The following is a 17,034-nucleotide window of genomic DNA, read 5'->3' on the forward strand; positions in this document are numbered from 1 at the left end:
GCTGGGATGAATTCAAAGGTAAAGATTAGACTTTTTGTAAATATATATATATATATTATATATATATATATATATATGTGGTACGAGGAGAATTTCGTTTTCAGCTGATTAGAGACTTTGCAAAGACTAAAAGACGTCTTCATTTAAATGGAAGTACAGAATGCTTGAATATATTTATGTTGGGATCATTAATGGAAACCTATCGAGTGATATTTCTAAGGCATTTGACTTTAGACCACAGTAAATTTACCTATATAATCTTGGAGGAATATGTTGCATAATTCCAAATGCCCTACAAATGATACCTTTGTGTTCAATCGGGTTTTTCGGTCATCTTTGGTCGCAATGCTTAATATTTTTCACCGACTGGGGTCAGAGGTAACCTGCGAAGATTCTGCGCACAACTCCCCCCTCGGAGAGGGCCAAGTTTCATTGATTACTTGCAGGAACAGCAAAAGATAGTACATGAAGTAGAATTCTACATAACATGTCTGCTCTCAGCTTGTCTCAATTAACTGTTTCAGAGCATTGGACAATAATTACCAAGTGGAAGAAGCAGTGGCAAGTGCATGGATATGATTCCATTTATAATATACATTGTGACAATTCATCATAATGCTCACCCCTTATTGAAATCTCTTTCCTATTTGTAATATTAGCAATTCCAGGTACACATTACAAAACAAAATCACAAAGCAGGTGTATAATTTAAATGGGGCAGCGATTTTCAAGATTAGATCCCAAGTAAAGAACTCAATACTGTTTGCTTTGCTGCAACCTAGTTGCCAGAACTATAAAAAACACCCCCACCCCCAAAACTGCTTACTGAGTTCTGTGGTCAGTGTCTATATGGCCTTATGACAATAGATTGTACTCAAGTACAAGATTTTTTTCTGTAGCTTGATGCAATCATCTGCAACATTATTTCAAAGTGTATACATTTGAACTGATTCTGTTGCAGTTACAATGGGACAGAACATTCGGGAGGGATGGCTGTTCCCCCAAGTCCAATGACATTCTTCTTCATGTTGCACACAAAGTGCCCATTAAAGAATCATTTATTCTGCACCTACACTCCAACCAAATAAGCAAAAAAATTGTAAACCAAGCACATTCAAATCTTACTTAATGCATTCAGATTTACTTGGTTTTAAAGCTATCACATTTACATAGGGGAATGCACAATTAGCAATAGGTCCAATATTGCTGTACTCAGCATCTGGTTCAAATAAGTTGCAGAACTTAAGCTGCAGATATTCTTGTATATGGAGAGATAAGCAGCATTTGAGACAGGTCCATTGGTTCCTGCAAAATGCCAGAGCTAAACAATAAAGCTGGAAATTATATTGGAATGCATCTCTGAACTCAATATGCAACAACTCAAGTCTTCAAGCACCTGTTTACAGCCCATTTTGGGTGATAAGCAGAAGACACAGTATTTCTGGAATTAAACTCGTTTGCCTTCAAATCACCAACCACATGAAGCTAACACAGAAGTTACTACTTCTTACTCAGTCCCTCAGGGTCAAGGGTGACTTGCTTCCACGCTAAAAATGAGTCCTCAGGTAACTGAAGAGTCCAAGCACGACCTATAGCCTCTGGCACAGGTGGCGCAGACGGCGGTAGGGGGAATGGATCAGTGGGGGGCCCAGGTCGCCACTTGCTCCTTTCGCTGTCGACACTCGGCTTCAGCTAGCGATGAGACTCCAGGTGGTCAGCTCCTTCCCGGATCTTTCCCTCCACTTTGGGCGGTCTTGGGCTGGGGTTCCCAGCTGTTGAGTAAAGCGCTTGTTTCGGGAGTCTCGTGTCAGGCATGCGGACTATGTGGCCTGCCCAGCGGAGCTGATCAAGCATGGTTAATGCTTCGATGCTGGGGGTGTTGACCTGATGTTGGTGCGCCTATCCCACCAATGGATTTGCAGGATCTTGCAGAGACAGCGCTGGTGGTGGGATCTCTCCAGACTTTTGAGGTGCCTGCTGCATGTAGTCCACGTCTCTGAGCCATGTAGGAGGGTGGGTATCACTACTGCTCTGTAGTCCATGAGCTTGGTGCTAGGTTTGAGGTCCTGGTCTTTAAACATTCTCTTCCTCAGATGGCTGAAGGCTGCGCTGGCACACTGAAGGTGGTGTTGAACCACGTCGTCGATGTTTGCCCTTGTTGGCAGTAGGCTTCCAAGGCATGGTAAGTGGTCCATGTTGTCCAAGGCTTCATTGTGGATTTTGATAACCAGGGCAGGTGGGGGGGAGGGGGGTGCGCGCAACCGCAAGCATCATCTGCATTCTGTAGTTCAATGACAGAGGATGGGACAACCTTGGATCTGGCCTGCAGGTGGCGGAGGTTGAACAGGTTTCCGTTTGGTTTGTAGTTTTGCTCCACTCCAGCGAGAAGCTTGCTGAGGGCGAGCTGGAGCATTGTGGCAAGGAAGAACGAGAAGTTTTTTGTTATTATTGCCTGTCCCTAACTGCCCCACTGCCCTTGTTCAGAGAGCATTTTAAGGGCCAACCACATTGCTGTGGGTCTGGAGTCACAGCTAAGTCCCTAAAGGGGATCAGTGAACCAAATGGGCTTTTACGACTTTCAGTTCCAGATTTTTATTAAATTCAAATTTCACCATCTGCCATGGTGGGATTTGAACCCAGGTCCCCAGAGAATTACCCCAGGCCTCTGGAATATCAGTCCAATGACAATGCCACTACGCCACCACCTCCCCTAAACTCCCTCCTCCCACACTGCATCAGTACGATGACATGTGGAATGGGTCAGGATCACAGCTTGCATGCTATCGTGGAGCAGGCAGAGGATGGTGACAAACTTTTGGGGGCAGCCAAAACAGAGGAGGACGCTCCATAATCCTTCGTGGGTGACAGTGTCAAAGGCTTTTGTGAGGTCAAAGGAGGCCATGTACAAGGGTTGGTGCTGTTCCCTGCATTTCTCTTGCAGTTGCCATGAGGTGCGAGAAGATGTAACCACGCGGCAACTGAGAAGATACAGTTCAACAGTCTCAACATTCCCTTCAGTGTTATTTCATTTTACAGGAATCATTGATTTGGTTTCAGTGCTGGAACAGGTGCAATAAAAATGTGTTTTGGTGAGAGCTTGAAGCAATTTATTTAGCGGGGGTTGAGAAAGAGTGCAGGGAAAGTCAAGGCAATACAAAGTAAAATGTTTTGAAAAATCTAAGTAGTATTACATACAAGTTGGGAGCTGAAAGTAAACTTGCCATGTCCACATTGGTACTCACCAGGAAACTATGTAATGGATTTAAAAGCAGCATAAACAAAACTAAAACATGTTGTAAACAATCTAGCTCTGCTATGTAATGAAAGTTATGTCAACTCTTTTTTAAATGAACATGCAAGCTTGGCCCAAACAATTAAAATGAAAAGAAAAAGCTGCAAATGATGGAAAGACACAGCAGCATGTCAAGAGAAAAGACAGTTTATGATATTTCAGGTTCTGAAGAATAAACTTGTGAAATATCACAACCTAACAGGCTTGCCATGTACTTCTAGCATTTTGTTTAATATATCCTTCAAAGCTAGACACAAAGTAACACTTTCTGATACAGTTACATTGTGTTTAATGTTACATTTTACAAGTTGACTTTACAGATATTGCAGCTTACAATCTTATATATACCGCTTGCATTAAAGAGACTTGAATGCCATTGAAATGAAAGGACAAAAAAAACAGGGTTTTTAAAATAAAAAGCTGTGTACAGTTGTGCATGTACATGGATTTAAAACCAGATCAACCATGATCTCGTTGAACAGCACGTTCGAAGGGCCGAGTGGCCTACTCCTGCTCCTAACTTGTATGTTTGGATTTGACTAATTCCAACACAGAGAAGTCATAATAGCATAAAATGCTTTAAAGTGAAGAACAGATGCATATGGGGCAAGTTCAATATGCTTATTCTGTATAATTCTCAAATTGCAAACTGAAGGAAATTTTAGATGTGGATGAATGGTCCAACTGCAAATTCATACATCTTCCATTTGCTTTATTGCTTTAGTTTAAAAACATACACAGCATTAAAATAAAGGTCAAATTTATTTCACTAATTTTGTAATATTATATAAACTTTAAGGCTTGCAGTACAAATTGCTGCACCTTTTTCATAATGGTTATCCTGTTATCAAATATATGGAAGCAAAAAACAGAACTTACAGTGCCAACTATAACTAAGCACATGAGCTTCAGGCATTTTCAAAGAAACTCAGAACACTGCTGAATTAAAAGGATCACAATCTAATCAACTGAGAATGTTTAGGTAATGAATTTAAAAGGGAATGGTTTCATTTTGGAGATTTGAAATGCCAAACCTTTTAAAAGTGCAATTAAAAAAAACCCAATATAAACAGCAATCTCAAATCACAATATTCTCAAATTAAAAGGCTACACAATTATTTTGTTGCAGAACAATTATAATCCTTCAAAATAACTCATTATGTTTGGGTGTAAACATTTCTAAAATATGCATGAATTTTAATTACTGAAAACATTATCTAACCATCATGGTCAGCAAAAGGTTAAAAAGACACATGCATCATTCGAACTATACAAAGTGTAATTTTCAAGCAAAACATGGAAATCATCTTTGCAAACTATGTGGGCCAAAACTGAATGTCCTATTTTCCTACATTACAAGATTAACTGCACTTCACAAACTACTTAACTGGCTGTAAAGCTCTTGGGATGCCTGGTGGCCGTGAATAACGCTATATAAATGCAAGTCTTTCTTTTTTCTTTATAGACACTGCCATCTGGTGTTGTATATAAAGCAATTGCAGATTCTAACAGCTGCTGACACAGGAGTGATTACAGTACTAATCAGGTATAGTAGAATGCAGCTAATCTAACAAGAGTGATCAGATTACCAGCCTACCTCACAAAGCAGTTTAGATTTCTCAAACGGCTCTCCTTCATGAATTATGCCAGCAGTAAAACATTCACATTCCTGTTTAAGTAGTGGCAAAATAATTTTATTTTTCGGCAAGCTAGCAGCGTTTAAGGTTTCGTGCTTGGTATTCAGACCTGTGCCTGCAGAGGCACAAATCTCTCACTAGAGCAACGGGAGTGAAGAAAAGACCAGCTGGAAAAAACAGCCAGGGGAATTAAGTCATAGAGGGGGAAGAGGTGGGGGCTAGCGCGCATGGGGGCAGGAGCCAGAGGGAGGGTGGGAGCAGGCAGGGGCCGGAGGGTGGGAGCTGGAGCAAGCAGGGGCCGGAGGGTGGGAGCAGGCAGGGGCCGGAGGGTGGGAGCTGGAGCAAGCAGGGGCCGGAGGGAGGGAGTAGGGCAAGTGTGAGCATGTCGGTTGGGGGTGGAAGAGACTGACTTATTCTGTTGGTTTAGCAAATTAGTCTGCATGAGCAATAGTGGTGGGATCCTATGCTGAAAGTGCATACCAAAATCAAAATTGTTAAGGTTAAACAATTAATTATTAACCATTTCAATATAAATCAATTATAAACCATACTGGTATAAGTCAAATTCAAGTATGCAGAAAACTGTTGCAACTTCAAAGTTAGAAAATGACCCAATACTATAAACCAGTGTTAAAAATGTGATCTTACAAAAAAAAAAATTTACCTCTTAGATCAGTTATCACCTAGCTGCGTCACCTTTGTGAAAGGCTATCTATCACAATGGATTTCATCTAATGTAATTTCATGTCCCAGTCAATTTGTTTGTTGTACTTTCAGCATTGTATGAATTTCTGCACGAGATCTCATTTTAAATTAGATAATCTAAGACTAGTGTATAATCATTTTATTGTGCTTTGGCCAGGGAAAGACATGTCTATTGCTGTTTCATGTTTCATGTGCTGTTTACAGCACCTCCAATTGACCCAACACCAAGGAAAAAACATAACAAATAAAGTTTGACTCAATCTGTACATTTTGGACAAACAAACAAAACCCTCACTTATTACACAGGTTCCTATGAAAGGCAAACCACATAACCTTTCACTTAACTGAAGTGAAACACAACATTATAAAAAAAAGATACAACTTAATGGATGAGGAAAAAAAAGTGAAGTGCTCAGTTCCCACCCAGCACAAGACACACTGTTCTGAACACACTGATGTCAAAAAGTCAGTCACCTAACAAGCCAATTTCAGTTTAGAAGAACTTGTTTAAACCTTAATGGTGATATTTGTATGTCAACACAAAATCAAATTTAATTAAATACTGTATTTATTTTTAGTAATGTGTAGAATCCATAAAGCTCCAAAAAATCTTCACGATTTGCTTTAAGTAACTACATCATCTTTACAAAAATCGAGCTTATTACAGGAAAATCTGCATGGAAACATGACCACACATTTATTTGAACAGTTAGTAGCATGAAGACAGCAATTTCCCACATCTGTTGTCCATGAGCACACTAGTTAAAATCACTATGACACTGAATTATAACATATGCAAAAATCTATGATTTACTATGCTGCACAACTCTCGACAGTAAGGTGGTGTCACATCTGATATCCAGTAGATGGCACTTCTATCAACAGGTTACCATGCATTTTGAATTGTAACCCCCAATATAAGCGGTTTGACAGGAATGGAAACAATTTGAATGTGAATAATAAATGCACCCAAAGACACTCAGTGCCATCAATGGCAGTTCATTGTTCTCCTGCCGATGGTGCTCAGAAACCAAGGCAACGCAACCTGTGGAGTTCAAGCATCACTAACCGAAATTTTGGGAGGGGGGAGGTGTTGGGAGTCTTGGAATCTGCCATTAATTTTCGCACCTCCATCCCTTCCCACTTCCATGTCCTTGAGGCACGATGCTATTTCAAATCAAGATAAATGCACACGATCCTTAAACCCAGGCTGCTACAAGATTAGGCAGAACAAGATTCCTGTTTGAATGACTTGTCAAAAGCCGGATGACAATCTTCTTGTCATTCAGTGCCAGGGACAGAGCCAGCACTGCTGGTTTCCAGCAAATTTTCTTCACATATTACCTCAGCTAACACAGAAATGTCACATCAAGCTTTGAGAATATGTCTGCAGGAGATCAACTTATGAACATTGCCTCTTTCCACGAGATTTTCAAACCACTGCCAAAAGAATGTACATAATCTCAAAGGGAAGCATTTCGTCTTCAACAGAGTTTTCACTAAACTTCAAGGTTTAAAAAAAATTGCACAAATAAAGCTGTTCCCCCACCCTTCTTTTCAACCAACTAACTGATAAACTGTCTGCCAGTGCTCACTTTGGGTTTCACCAGGACCACTTAGCTCCAAAGCATACCCATGGGCAAAATCCATCAATTCCAGAGGTGAGGTGAGAGTTTTTGCCCTTAACAAGGCAGTATTTTACTGAATGTGACATCAAAGATCCCTAGTAAAATCGAAGTCAATGAGAATCAGGGAAAACTCTCAAAGGCTAGAGTCATATCTAGCAAGACGATTGCGATTACACTGGAGACCAACCATCTCAGCCCCAGCACATGGCTGCAGGAGTAAGTCACAGCAGTGACCTAGGCCTAACCATCTTCAACTGCTCCGTCAATGATCTTCCCTCCATCATTAAATCAGAAGGCAGGATGTTTACTGATAAATGCAGTATTCAGTTCCATTCACAACTCTTCAGATAATGGAATAATCTATATCCGCAAGCAGCAAGAACAGGACAGCATTCAGGCTTGGACTGATAAATGACAAATAACATCTGAGCCATAAAATTGCAAGGCAACGACCATTTTCAACAAAAGAGTTCAACCATCTGCTCTTGACAACCACACAAACACTGCGGCTACACGAGCAGATCAGAGGTTGGGTGTTCTGTGGCGAATATCTCACCTTGAATCTCCAAAGCCTTTCCCCCATCGACAAGGCATCAGTCTGGAGCGTGGTGGAATACCCTCCACTTGCCTGTTGCAGCTTCAACTACACTCAAGAAGCTCAACGCCATCCAGGACAAAGCAGCCTGCTTGATTGGCACCTCCATCCACCACCTAAAACAAAGTGCCTTTACCACAGACACACAGTGGCTGCAATGTGTACCATCTACACGATGTCCTGAAACTCACCAAGTATCCGTCAGCAACACCTTCCAAACCAGCAACCTCCACCACTTAGAAGGACAAGGATAGCAGGCAAATGGATCACCACCTCCTAGTTCCCCTCCAAGTCAACACAACATCCTGACTTGGGAATATATCATCATTCCTCCTTCATGATTGGATCTTGAAACTCACTCCCCAACAGCGCTGTCAAAGAACCTACGCCACAGAGGCTGCAGTGGTTCAAGAAAGGAACTCACCAGCACCTTCTTGAGGGCAATCAGGGATGGAAAATTAATGCTGGCTCTGCCAGCAATGCCCACAGCCCATGGACTAATAAAAGAAACTAACATATCCAGTAACACATTTGCTGATGAAACTATGCTCACAACGTTTTGCGACCAATTATAACACTGAACTGCAATAAATAAAATGTAAATTACTAACTATTTTTAGGGAATGCAAATTTTCCTGGCCTAGGGAATAATGATTGGAAGCTTTGTGTTTGCTCTGTTTATCAAGTAACTACTCAGCCTCTAGTGGGCCAAGTGCTTATGCAAGCACGCCTTTTAAGAGAGAGTCTGCAGCTGCACTCAGGGCTTCCAGGTAGGCTGCAGGTTTTAAGCACAGCTGCCCACAGCTACGCTAGCTACTGCAGTCCCATCTGGAACCAAGGTCATAAAAATTTCCAGCATCAGGCCTTGTAGTTTAACAGAGACAACTCTCGATAGATACATTGAAAAATCCAATGCAGAACAAAAATGTCTTCATTTCATTCAGTTTCTGTTACATGCCATGCATCAACTAGTTCATTCAGCATATACTCACCCAAGTACACCTGCGTCCATGTGTTAAGTGAAGTGCTGACAAATAAAAACCTTATAACCGTTTGCAAAACAAAGAGGTGCATCCTGCAAGGCAGCATCACTTTCTTTTTCTCTCATGTCTATTTCACTAACAACCAGGCTTCCCTTGGCACTTAGTTTTTTTTAAAACTTCACACAGGATTTTCAACAGTCATTTACAACTTTGTTGTTTTAAAGAATAAAGCACATTTAATGCCACAGAACACCCTGAAAGCAATAGATTATCAGAGCTATTAATGGTTTTTACCAAACCCAACCAACCTTCATTCATCAAAGCATTTTATTCTCAAAGGATAAATTTCAGTACAAAGAGGGATCAACAAACGAGTTGCTTGAAAGCCTTTCTGATGTAAGCCTGAAGTTAGGAAAGGCTTAATGAAGGCTTTAAAATCCACCAGGGCTTCACAATGAACATCTGACTTGGTGATTTATGCATATTAATAACCTCAGCCTACTGAGGCAATCTGAGTTGTACATGTCCTCAGAATCTTAATGTCTTCAGCTCCACTGGGATTATTACAAATGTAAATTTCTAAGATTCTGAGCTATTAATCTCTGTCTGTCCTCCTGTTCAGCAACATAATGACTAATTAAACATCAAAAGACCTGTACAGGCGATCTTCTTTGACAGCTTCTGTCCTGGTTTCACTCCCAAGAGGGGACTCAAATGGCTGGGACAAGGGGTAAGATTGTACAAATAAGCCACATATCATCATTACTAAATCTAGCAACTAGACATTTGCTATCAATTTCAACATTTCAAATTATTTCATTACTATCTTTTGTTGTCATGTTCACAGCATAAAATCCACAAAAACATTTCATTAAAAAAGACATCATAGCACACACATCCTAACAGAAAACTATACTCACAGATGAAGGCAAACCAGGAGGCACCTTTCTTACTTTCTTTGTCTGAGAGGGATCTGCACAGGGTGAAAGATAGATTGTGACTATTGTACTTTTTTTTTAAGGAAGTTTACTTCTTGCTATTAAAATTATAACACTAACAGCAGTTTCGTTCTATGCCATCGTTACAGGCAAGAACTTGCATTTATAACAGCCTTTTAACATTGAAATTCATCTCAAGGCACTTCATAGAGAAATGAGAACTGACACGGAGCCAAAAGAGGAAAATTCTGATAGTTGACCAAAATACATGGCAGATTTCAATTTTTTGGACGTTATTAAAGAGGCTGTGGAAAAATGCAGGAAGGGAATTGAGAATGGGACCCAGGGAAATTGAAGGGATGATCAGCAATAGGTCAAGGGCAAAGGGGTGGATTCTACAAGAGCCTAGAATCATGCAGAAAGGAGAGGGCTTCGGGAAGGGCAGAAGTTGTTCAAAAATAGAAAGGAGTTAATCATTGGGCAAGAATTTTAAATCTGGGGCGTGGGGGACTTGGAGCTCATGCAATTCAGCGATGATCGGCAGCCTCGCCAACGAGGGTTCTTGATCACCCAAAACTCCCTCTAAAACTCTCAGGAGATTGGCCAATGCAGCCGTGTAGAACATAGTCATCCCTAAGTGAGTTCCACTGAGGAGGGTAACATTGACTGAAATGAAAAAAAGTTGAAGGAGTCAGAACAGGGCTCTTACAGAAGACAATGAATAATACTGGAGGTGGAAGCAGGAGTGCAGGAAAACTGACACCAACCAAGGAGGAGTATGGGCAGGCAGAAGAGGCAACTACTCCACAGTTGGATGATGTTTCAGAAGCTGCCGATAATAGTAATGAGAAGACAACTACTCCAGCACTGGAAAGGTCAGAGATAGATGACCTTTTAGACCTGAGAGGGAGGAGGAGAGGTGAAGAGCCACCAGGTGTTAGATGTGGAAAACTGGAACAAGTTCTCAGAGTTGTAATCAAGAGGAAGCACCTGGATTCAGCATGTAATGAGCAGCAAATTAGGAAGTGAGAACAGGCAACCAAAAGGACGATTTTAAATCAGGCAAAGAGACTAAACCTGCACAGGTACTGAGGGCTGAAACAAAAGAGCTGGTTGCACAGTAAAGGAATCAGCTACTAGCAACAGTAGCCCAAGGGGAAAGGAGGCAGAATAGACAGAGTGGAGATGAGGGGGTCTACGTGAATATAATCAAGAATTCGCTGGCTATACTTTTGAGTGATGATCTCAATGAAATCAGATAATCTGAATGGGCTTGGGCCGAAACGGCAAGGGTGGGGATGGTGGAGGCAGGAGATTAAATTGTTGCAGTTATATCAACATCTTAAGGGGAGCGGCATGCTGCATTTTCAGAAACATCGAGACCTGCATTTTGTAATGATGGCTGAAGACACCATGAATTACCTCACTGACTCTTGCAATAACTGGGCCAAGTCTGAGATATTGAGGGAGCTCTCCCATTTGTCATTGGTTAACTTTATCCCTCATACTGAAACCAATTGGCTGTGAATTTACAGCAAGTTACTGAATAACAGTTTAAACTCAGCAATTCTCTATCCACTCAGTCAAATCTGGAGGCCAAGTTAGCCATATCTGTCCACGGTCCTCAGCCTTCAAAGTCCCTACCTTCCCTTTGTCTTGATGAGGATAGGGGTGATGTTCCAGCAGAAATTGGCAAGGGGAATATGGAGAGAATAATTTTGGATTAATTTTATGCAGGACGAAATACTCTCTTTCAAGGACCACCAAAGAAGTCAATTATTCTTTACTGCAATATTTTCTGCTGCATCTAAAGTATGCGTTAGAAGCTTTCCTGAATTGTCTGACAAAGTTCACACTGTACATATGTATTACAGTATTAAGCAGCACCAGAAACACGACAGACAGTAAACACAGGAAATAAAGGAACAGGAGCAGGTCAGGTTCTGCCATTCAATTAGATCATGGCTGACCTGTGATGTAACTCCATATATCCCAAAACCTTTCATCTTCTTGGTCAACAGAAATCTATCATTTTCAGTTTTCAAGTTTACAAGTGATCTAGCATCAATTACTGTAACTTCTACCACCCTTTTATGTGAAGAAGTGCTTCCTATTTTTTCCCCCAACATTCCATGAACCTTTTTGATTTTCTATACCTGTTTGATATATGAAACAATTTATTACCTGGGCCCTCAAGTCCCTTTGGATCTCCACCACCTTGTTCTATACTTTTTAGGTACAAAAATAGATGACCTCATACTTGCCTACATATAAATCCATTTGCCATAGTCATTCTCATTCACTTAATTTGTCAATTTTTGTCAGAAAGAACATGTACACACATTACGCCTGTTTCAGCTAAACAAAATAAGTGAGAGCCATTTGCTGACTCATTCCTCAGGGCAATGCTTCGACCAATCAGGGTCAAGCTGCCTGGTTTAAATTTCCAACAATGCTTGGTCGTTAACTGTCAGCCACCATCAATTGGTGCATTCTCCATGGCAATGCCTCTACCAATCAAAGTCCACTCGCCAACCAATCAGCATTCTCCTCTCATGCAGTATAAATTGTTTCCCCCTTATATTGGTATTCTTGCCAAGAGTGCAAGACGAAAAGCACCAACATCTCTTTTTTTCAGCAATACTCACGTTCTATACGACCAAGCGACTGTTTGTGTCATTTCATTCATCAACAGATCTGCCAAGTTTATTGTGGGCAGTCTCTGATTCAACGCACTGAAGTCAGCCATACTGATATCAAGTATCTGAATAGCTATTTTGCATTTCTTCCTTTCAAACACTACATTGAAGTCAATCATATTATGATTGCTGGGTAAATGTTTACACACTGTTAGGCTGTTAAGGAAATGTGACTCATTACTAATGACTAAATTTAATATAGTCGGCCCACTTGTTGATTCAAGGGCACTCTGTTGAGGAAACTACCCCAGACAAGCAAGAAACTCACTAACTTCCTGCCATGTGCTGGTCTACTTAGCCCAGTCCATATGAATGTTAAAATCCTGCGCTAAAACCGCTCTGCCTTTACTACATGCTTGCCCACTCTCTGTATTTATATAATTTACCTCTCAGCTGCTACCAGGGGTCTATACACAACTCACCCTACAATCTTAAATCCTTTACTATTTCTTAACTCTACCCATAAAGTTTCCACTGTCTGCTTATCTCTCATTATATCTTTTATCACTGAAATTATTTCATTCTTAATCCCTAAGGCTACTCCGCCTCTCCATCATTTTCCTATCTTTCCTGTAGACCTTATAATCTGGTATACTAAATTCGTAGTTGTGAGCATCTCACAGCTATGGTTCAGTAATAGCTCCCGCGTCAAATCATTTAGTTTGTTCCTAATAAGTCAATACTCCAATGTTTTACTCACGTTTCTTATTTCTCTCTGCTGGGTTAATTGAAATCTTGTCGTTTACTCCCTACCTACATTGCTTAAAAACACAATTTCTGACTGTTACTTACTCTCTTCCCTTTAATTTATAAATTATTATTCATACTAACTTTTCCACCCAAATCCTCCCCACTACCCCATTTACCAGTTTAAAGTCCTTGTGATTACACTATTCAGCATTTCCATTAGGACTCTGGTCCAGGTGGAGCCATTCCAATGATACAGTCCCTTATTGTCCCAGTACTGTGCCAATGTCCCATGAAATGGAATTCCTCTATCCCATGCCACACCTTCAGCTACATGCTTACCAACCTAACCTGTTTATGCCATAAATTTGCATATGACTCAAGCAATAATCCAGAGATTATAACCCTTGGGGTCTTGTTCTTCAATTTAGAGACTTGACTTCTCAGAAACAACATCATAAGGGAAACTAGTGATTTCAAAACAAGTGTGGATACCACAAAGGATGACCCAGGGAATAGATCAATTGTATAATTCTATATATCCCCCCACCAGTTTAAGACAATGGCCTAGTTATTTCTGGTCTAGTTTCACTCAAGGATCCTTCACATTCTCTTAAGATTCTAAAAGGGCTCACAAACTATGAATGTAAACACAAACCAAGAGCTGATGTGTCGTGAAGTGGTCTTCTGCGTGGATTTGTGGCCGTAAAAGGATAGTACACTGTTCCAGGTTTTCCTGAAGATGGTATAGGTCCAGGACTGCCTATTTCCACATCTGATCGAAGAATACTAGGCTGCAAAACAATGCAAAACTCTCAGTTAATTCTGCACTGAGTTGTCCACAAAAGCAACAGCACTCTATTTTCAACTATGACTCATCTTAAGGATTTCCTTCAAATAAACTGAATATTTCCTAGTTTGAGATGCATAAATATTAATTTCACCTTCAAGTATGATAGAAGCAACTTTAAATTAACCAGATAAAAACTGAATTAGTGATGTTAATATTTAGTACATAAAAATTCAGTAGTAGAGCAAAATGAAAATGTACAAGAATCCCCAAATTTAGCAGACAATTATCATATAGCTCTATTCTTACTTGATCTAAAAGATGCAATATTAACCAAAGGTCAAAATGTGAGACAATAATAAGTTGTCTGCTACGCTTTCAAGGGGTTCAGCAATGGGTTTTATGAATTTAAAAACAGGAATTAGTCATGTTAAATGGCTTGGAGCAATTTTCTTTTTAGTAAGGTCACTCACAGACAGAACTATAATCTAACTAAACAAAACTCACCGATCCTTTGTCCTAAACTGGATATAATCCCATAATGAGTAACTGTATGATAGAAAATCTTCAGCACTGACAGTTGGATATCCTGTTTATGCACAGAATAAACTCCCAATTTTTAAAGTAAGAGGTATGAGATTTAATTAAAACATTGATTATCATATCCCCTCAACCCACAAGTTTCCTGCCAAAATATTATCAGAAGTTTAGCAAGATGTTTGGACTCCTTACACCAATTTCATTCAGAAAGTGCAGGAAATGAATCTCATTTATTGTCATCAGGAAAGTCAGCCAATGGTCAATTTTATTTTCATTGCCAATTTGATTAGTCACTGGCATAATCCACTTGTATGCTCAGTTTAAGGTCAACATAAACTGGACACTGAGAAAAATACATTTTACTTCAATATATTATGATGGCCTTTGACTTGGTAGCAGTGACAGTAAGAAAAATTTGTAATTGCTTGAAAATGTTTGGGAAAATCTGCAATTGTTTTAAAAATGTTTGAAAAAGAGTTTTAAGAGTTTGTAGTTTGCATTACTTGTAAAGGAATCAATTATAATTTTTAGGTAAGAAGAAATACTGACCCTTGTGACCTGGCAATCTTTGAGCTGGAAGCAGGGCCAACAGGGTGGAAGTTAAAATATGGAGGCCACGCGGCAAACAGAAAATAAAGAGGAGAGAGAAGGCAGTCAGCAAGCTGAGTCAAAGAGCTGGATTCCTCAGGGTCAGAAAGCACACTTATAAGACTGTAGTTGCCATTTGGTTAACTTCTGAGTGATTGAATGCTCAGAACCAGCCATACCATGCTAAGGTAAAGGCGGTTCTGGTAGATCCACACTGCCATAACCCATAGAAGCTGAGAGTTGAAAAGGTTCCAGAAAGAATTGCTTCATTACTCAAAAAATTGCATAGGCAGAATCCTGTTTACGCAGAAGCTGCTGCCTGAAGGAAAGGGACTGGAATTCAGCCCAAGGGAGATCTGAGCTTAGAAGAACTGTGCGGCTGAAATTGGGGCCTTACAGGCCAAGTTACTGCAGAGTACCTCGATAAAATATCTGTGTTGCATTTACTATTCCATGTGTAATTTATGGTTGTACTGACAGTGATTTGCCTGTCAATTTATGTTTAGTTTACACTAATGCAACCCAGAATCAAAGTAGAACTTACAAAAAGTAAAATTTCATCTGGTAATTTCTTCATTGGGAGTTGTTCGGTAAATTTGGGTTTGGGGGAAGGTGGGGGGGAGTTTACAGATTTACACATGGATTGTAACAATATTATGCAGATTATAATTGTTAAGAGATTAAGGAAGCTAAATTGGACAGTCCCTGAAACGGAAGTGGGGACCTAGATTTCCAATTAACCTGCACCTGTTAATTGCAATGCAGGCAGCACATCTGCTCGTTTGAAGGATCTCTGTTTCAAGCAGCCTTGGTCAACCCACAGATCTCAGGCCGCAAAGCCTGTCTATGTAGCTCCTGGATCAATTGGTGAAAATGCTGGCAAGACGAGTCACTGAGTTTGAAGATTTCTACTGGGGACTGCTCCACCAATCAGAGCCTGTTTCTCTTCCATGCCTGCTATTGATAGGTTCAATAGTGAGGGGGGGGGCTGGGCGCAGAGAGGGAGAGAGGGGTGTGGGGCCAGGCACACGGAGGAAGTGCAGAGAGAGGGAGAAAAAGAGAGAGAGAGAGAGAGAGAGCAGACAGAGAGAGAGAGCAGACAGAGAGAGGGAGAGAGCAGACATAGAGAGAGAGCAGACAGAGAGAGAGAGAGCAGAGAGAGCGAGAGCGCAGACAAAGAGAGAGAGAGCAGAGAGAGAGAGAGAGAGAGAGAGAGAGAGAGAGAGAGAGAGAGAGCAGACAGAGCATCCATGTACCTGCAGCCGTGAGTGCGTGAGAGAGTGCAGGGGTGAGCAGGAAGGAAGCGTGTGTCAGGCTCACTCCAGTCTCAGAGCTCTCGTTCATCCTCACCCTGACCTAACAACAGGCACTCTTACCTACCTAAGGGACTTGGGAGTCCTAGTCCAGGATTCTCAAGGTTAACTTGCAGGTTGAGTCGGTAGTTAGGAAGGCAAATGCAATGTTGGCATTTATTTCGAGAGGACTAGAATATAAAAGCAGGGATGTGCTGCTGAGGCTTTATAAGGCTCTGGTCAAACCACATTTAGACTCGAAACGTTAACTGATTTCTTCTCCACCGATGCTGCCAGACCTGCTGAGTTTTTCCAGGTAATTCTGTTTTTGTTTCACATTTAGAATATTGTGAGCAATTTTGGGCCCCGTATCTCAGGAAGGGTGTTCTGGCCCTGGAGAGGGTCCAGAGGAGGTTCACGAGAATGATCCCAGGAATGAAAGGCTTAACATATGAGGAACGTTTGAGGACTCTGGGTCTATACTCGGTGGAGTTTAAAAGGATGAGGGGGGATCTGATTGAAACTTACAGAATACTGAAAGGCCTGGATAGAGTGGACGTGAGGAAGATGTTTCCATTAGTAGGAGAGAATAGGACCCGAGGGCACAGCCTCAGAGTAAAGGGAAGAGCTTTTAGAACAGAGGTGAGGAGAAACTTCCTT

At 40.9% G+C, this 17,034-nt stretch overlaps 1 protein-coding gene across 14 annotated transcripts in view; it reads right to left on the minus strand.

Moving 5' to 3' along the window:
- Positions 1-17,034, minus strand: part of tcf12 (transcription factor 12) — a 274,600-nt gene that overhangs the window by 87,854 nt on the left and 169,712 nt on the right. For 13 of the 14 annotated variants that reach the window (XM_078530320.1, XM_078530325.1, XM_078530321.1 and 10 more), the window contains 2 exons: positions 13,823-13,958; positions 9,761-9,813 (listed from right to left, as the gene is read on the minus strand). In XM_078530320.1, coding sequence (XP_078386446.1) covers positions 9,761-9,813; positions 13,823-13,958 — 189 coding nt within the window. Of the gene's footprint in view, positions 1-9,760; positions 9,814-13,177; positions 13,225-13,822; positions 13,959-17,034 lie in introns of those variants that run through there. The other variant, XM_078530332.1, reaches the window with a different exon arrangement.

This window comes from Cetorhinus maximus, chromosome 26 (genome assembly GCF_964194155.1).
Source record: "Cetorhinus maximus chromosome 26, sCetMax3.hap1.1, whole genome shotgun sequence".
Lineage (NCBI taxonomy): Eukaryota > Metazoa > Chordata > Chondrichthyes > Lamniformes > Cetorhinidae > Cetorhinus > Cetorhinus maximus.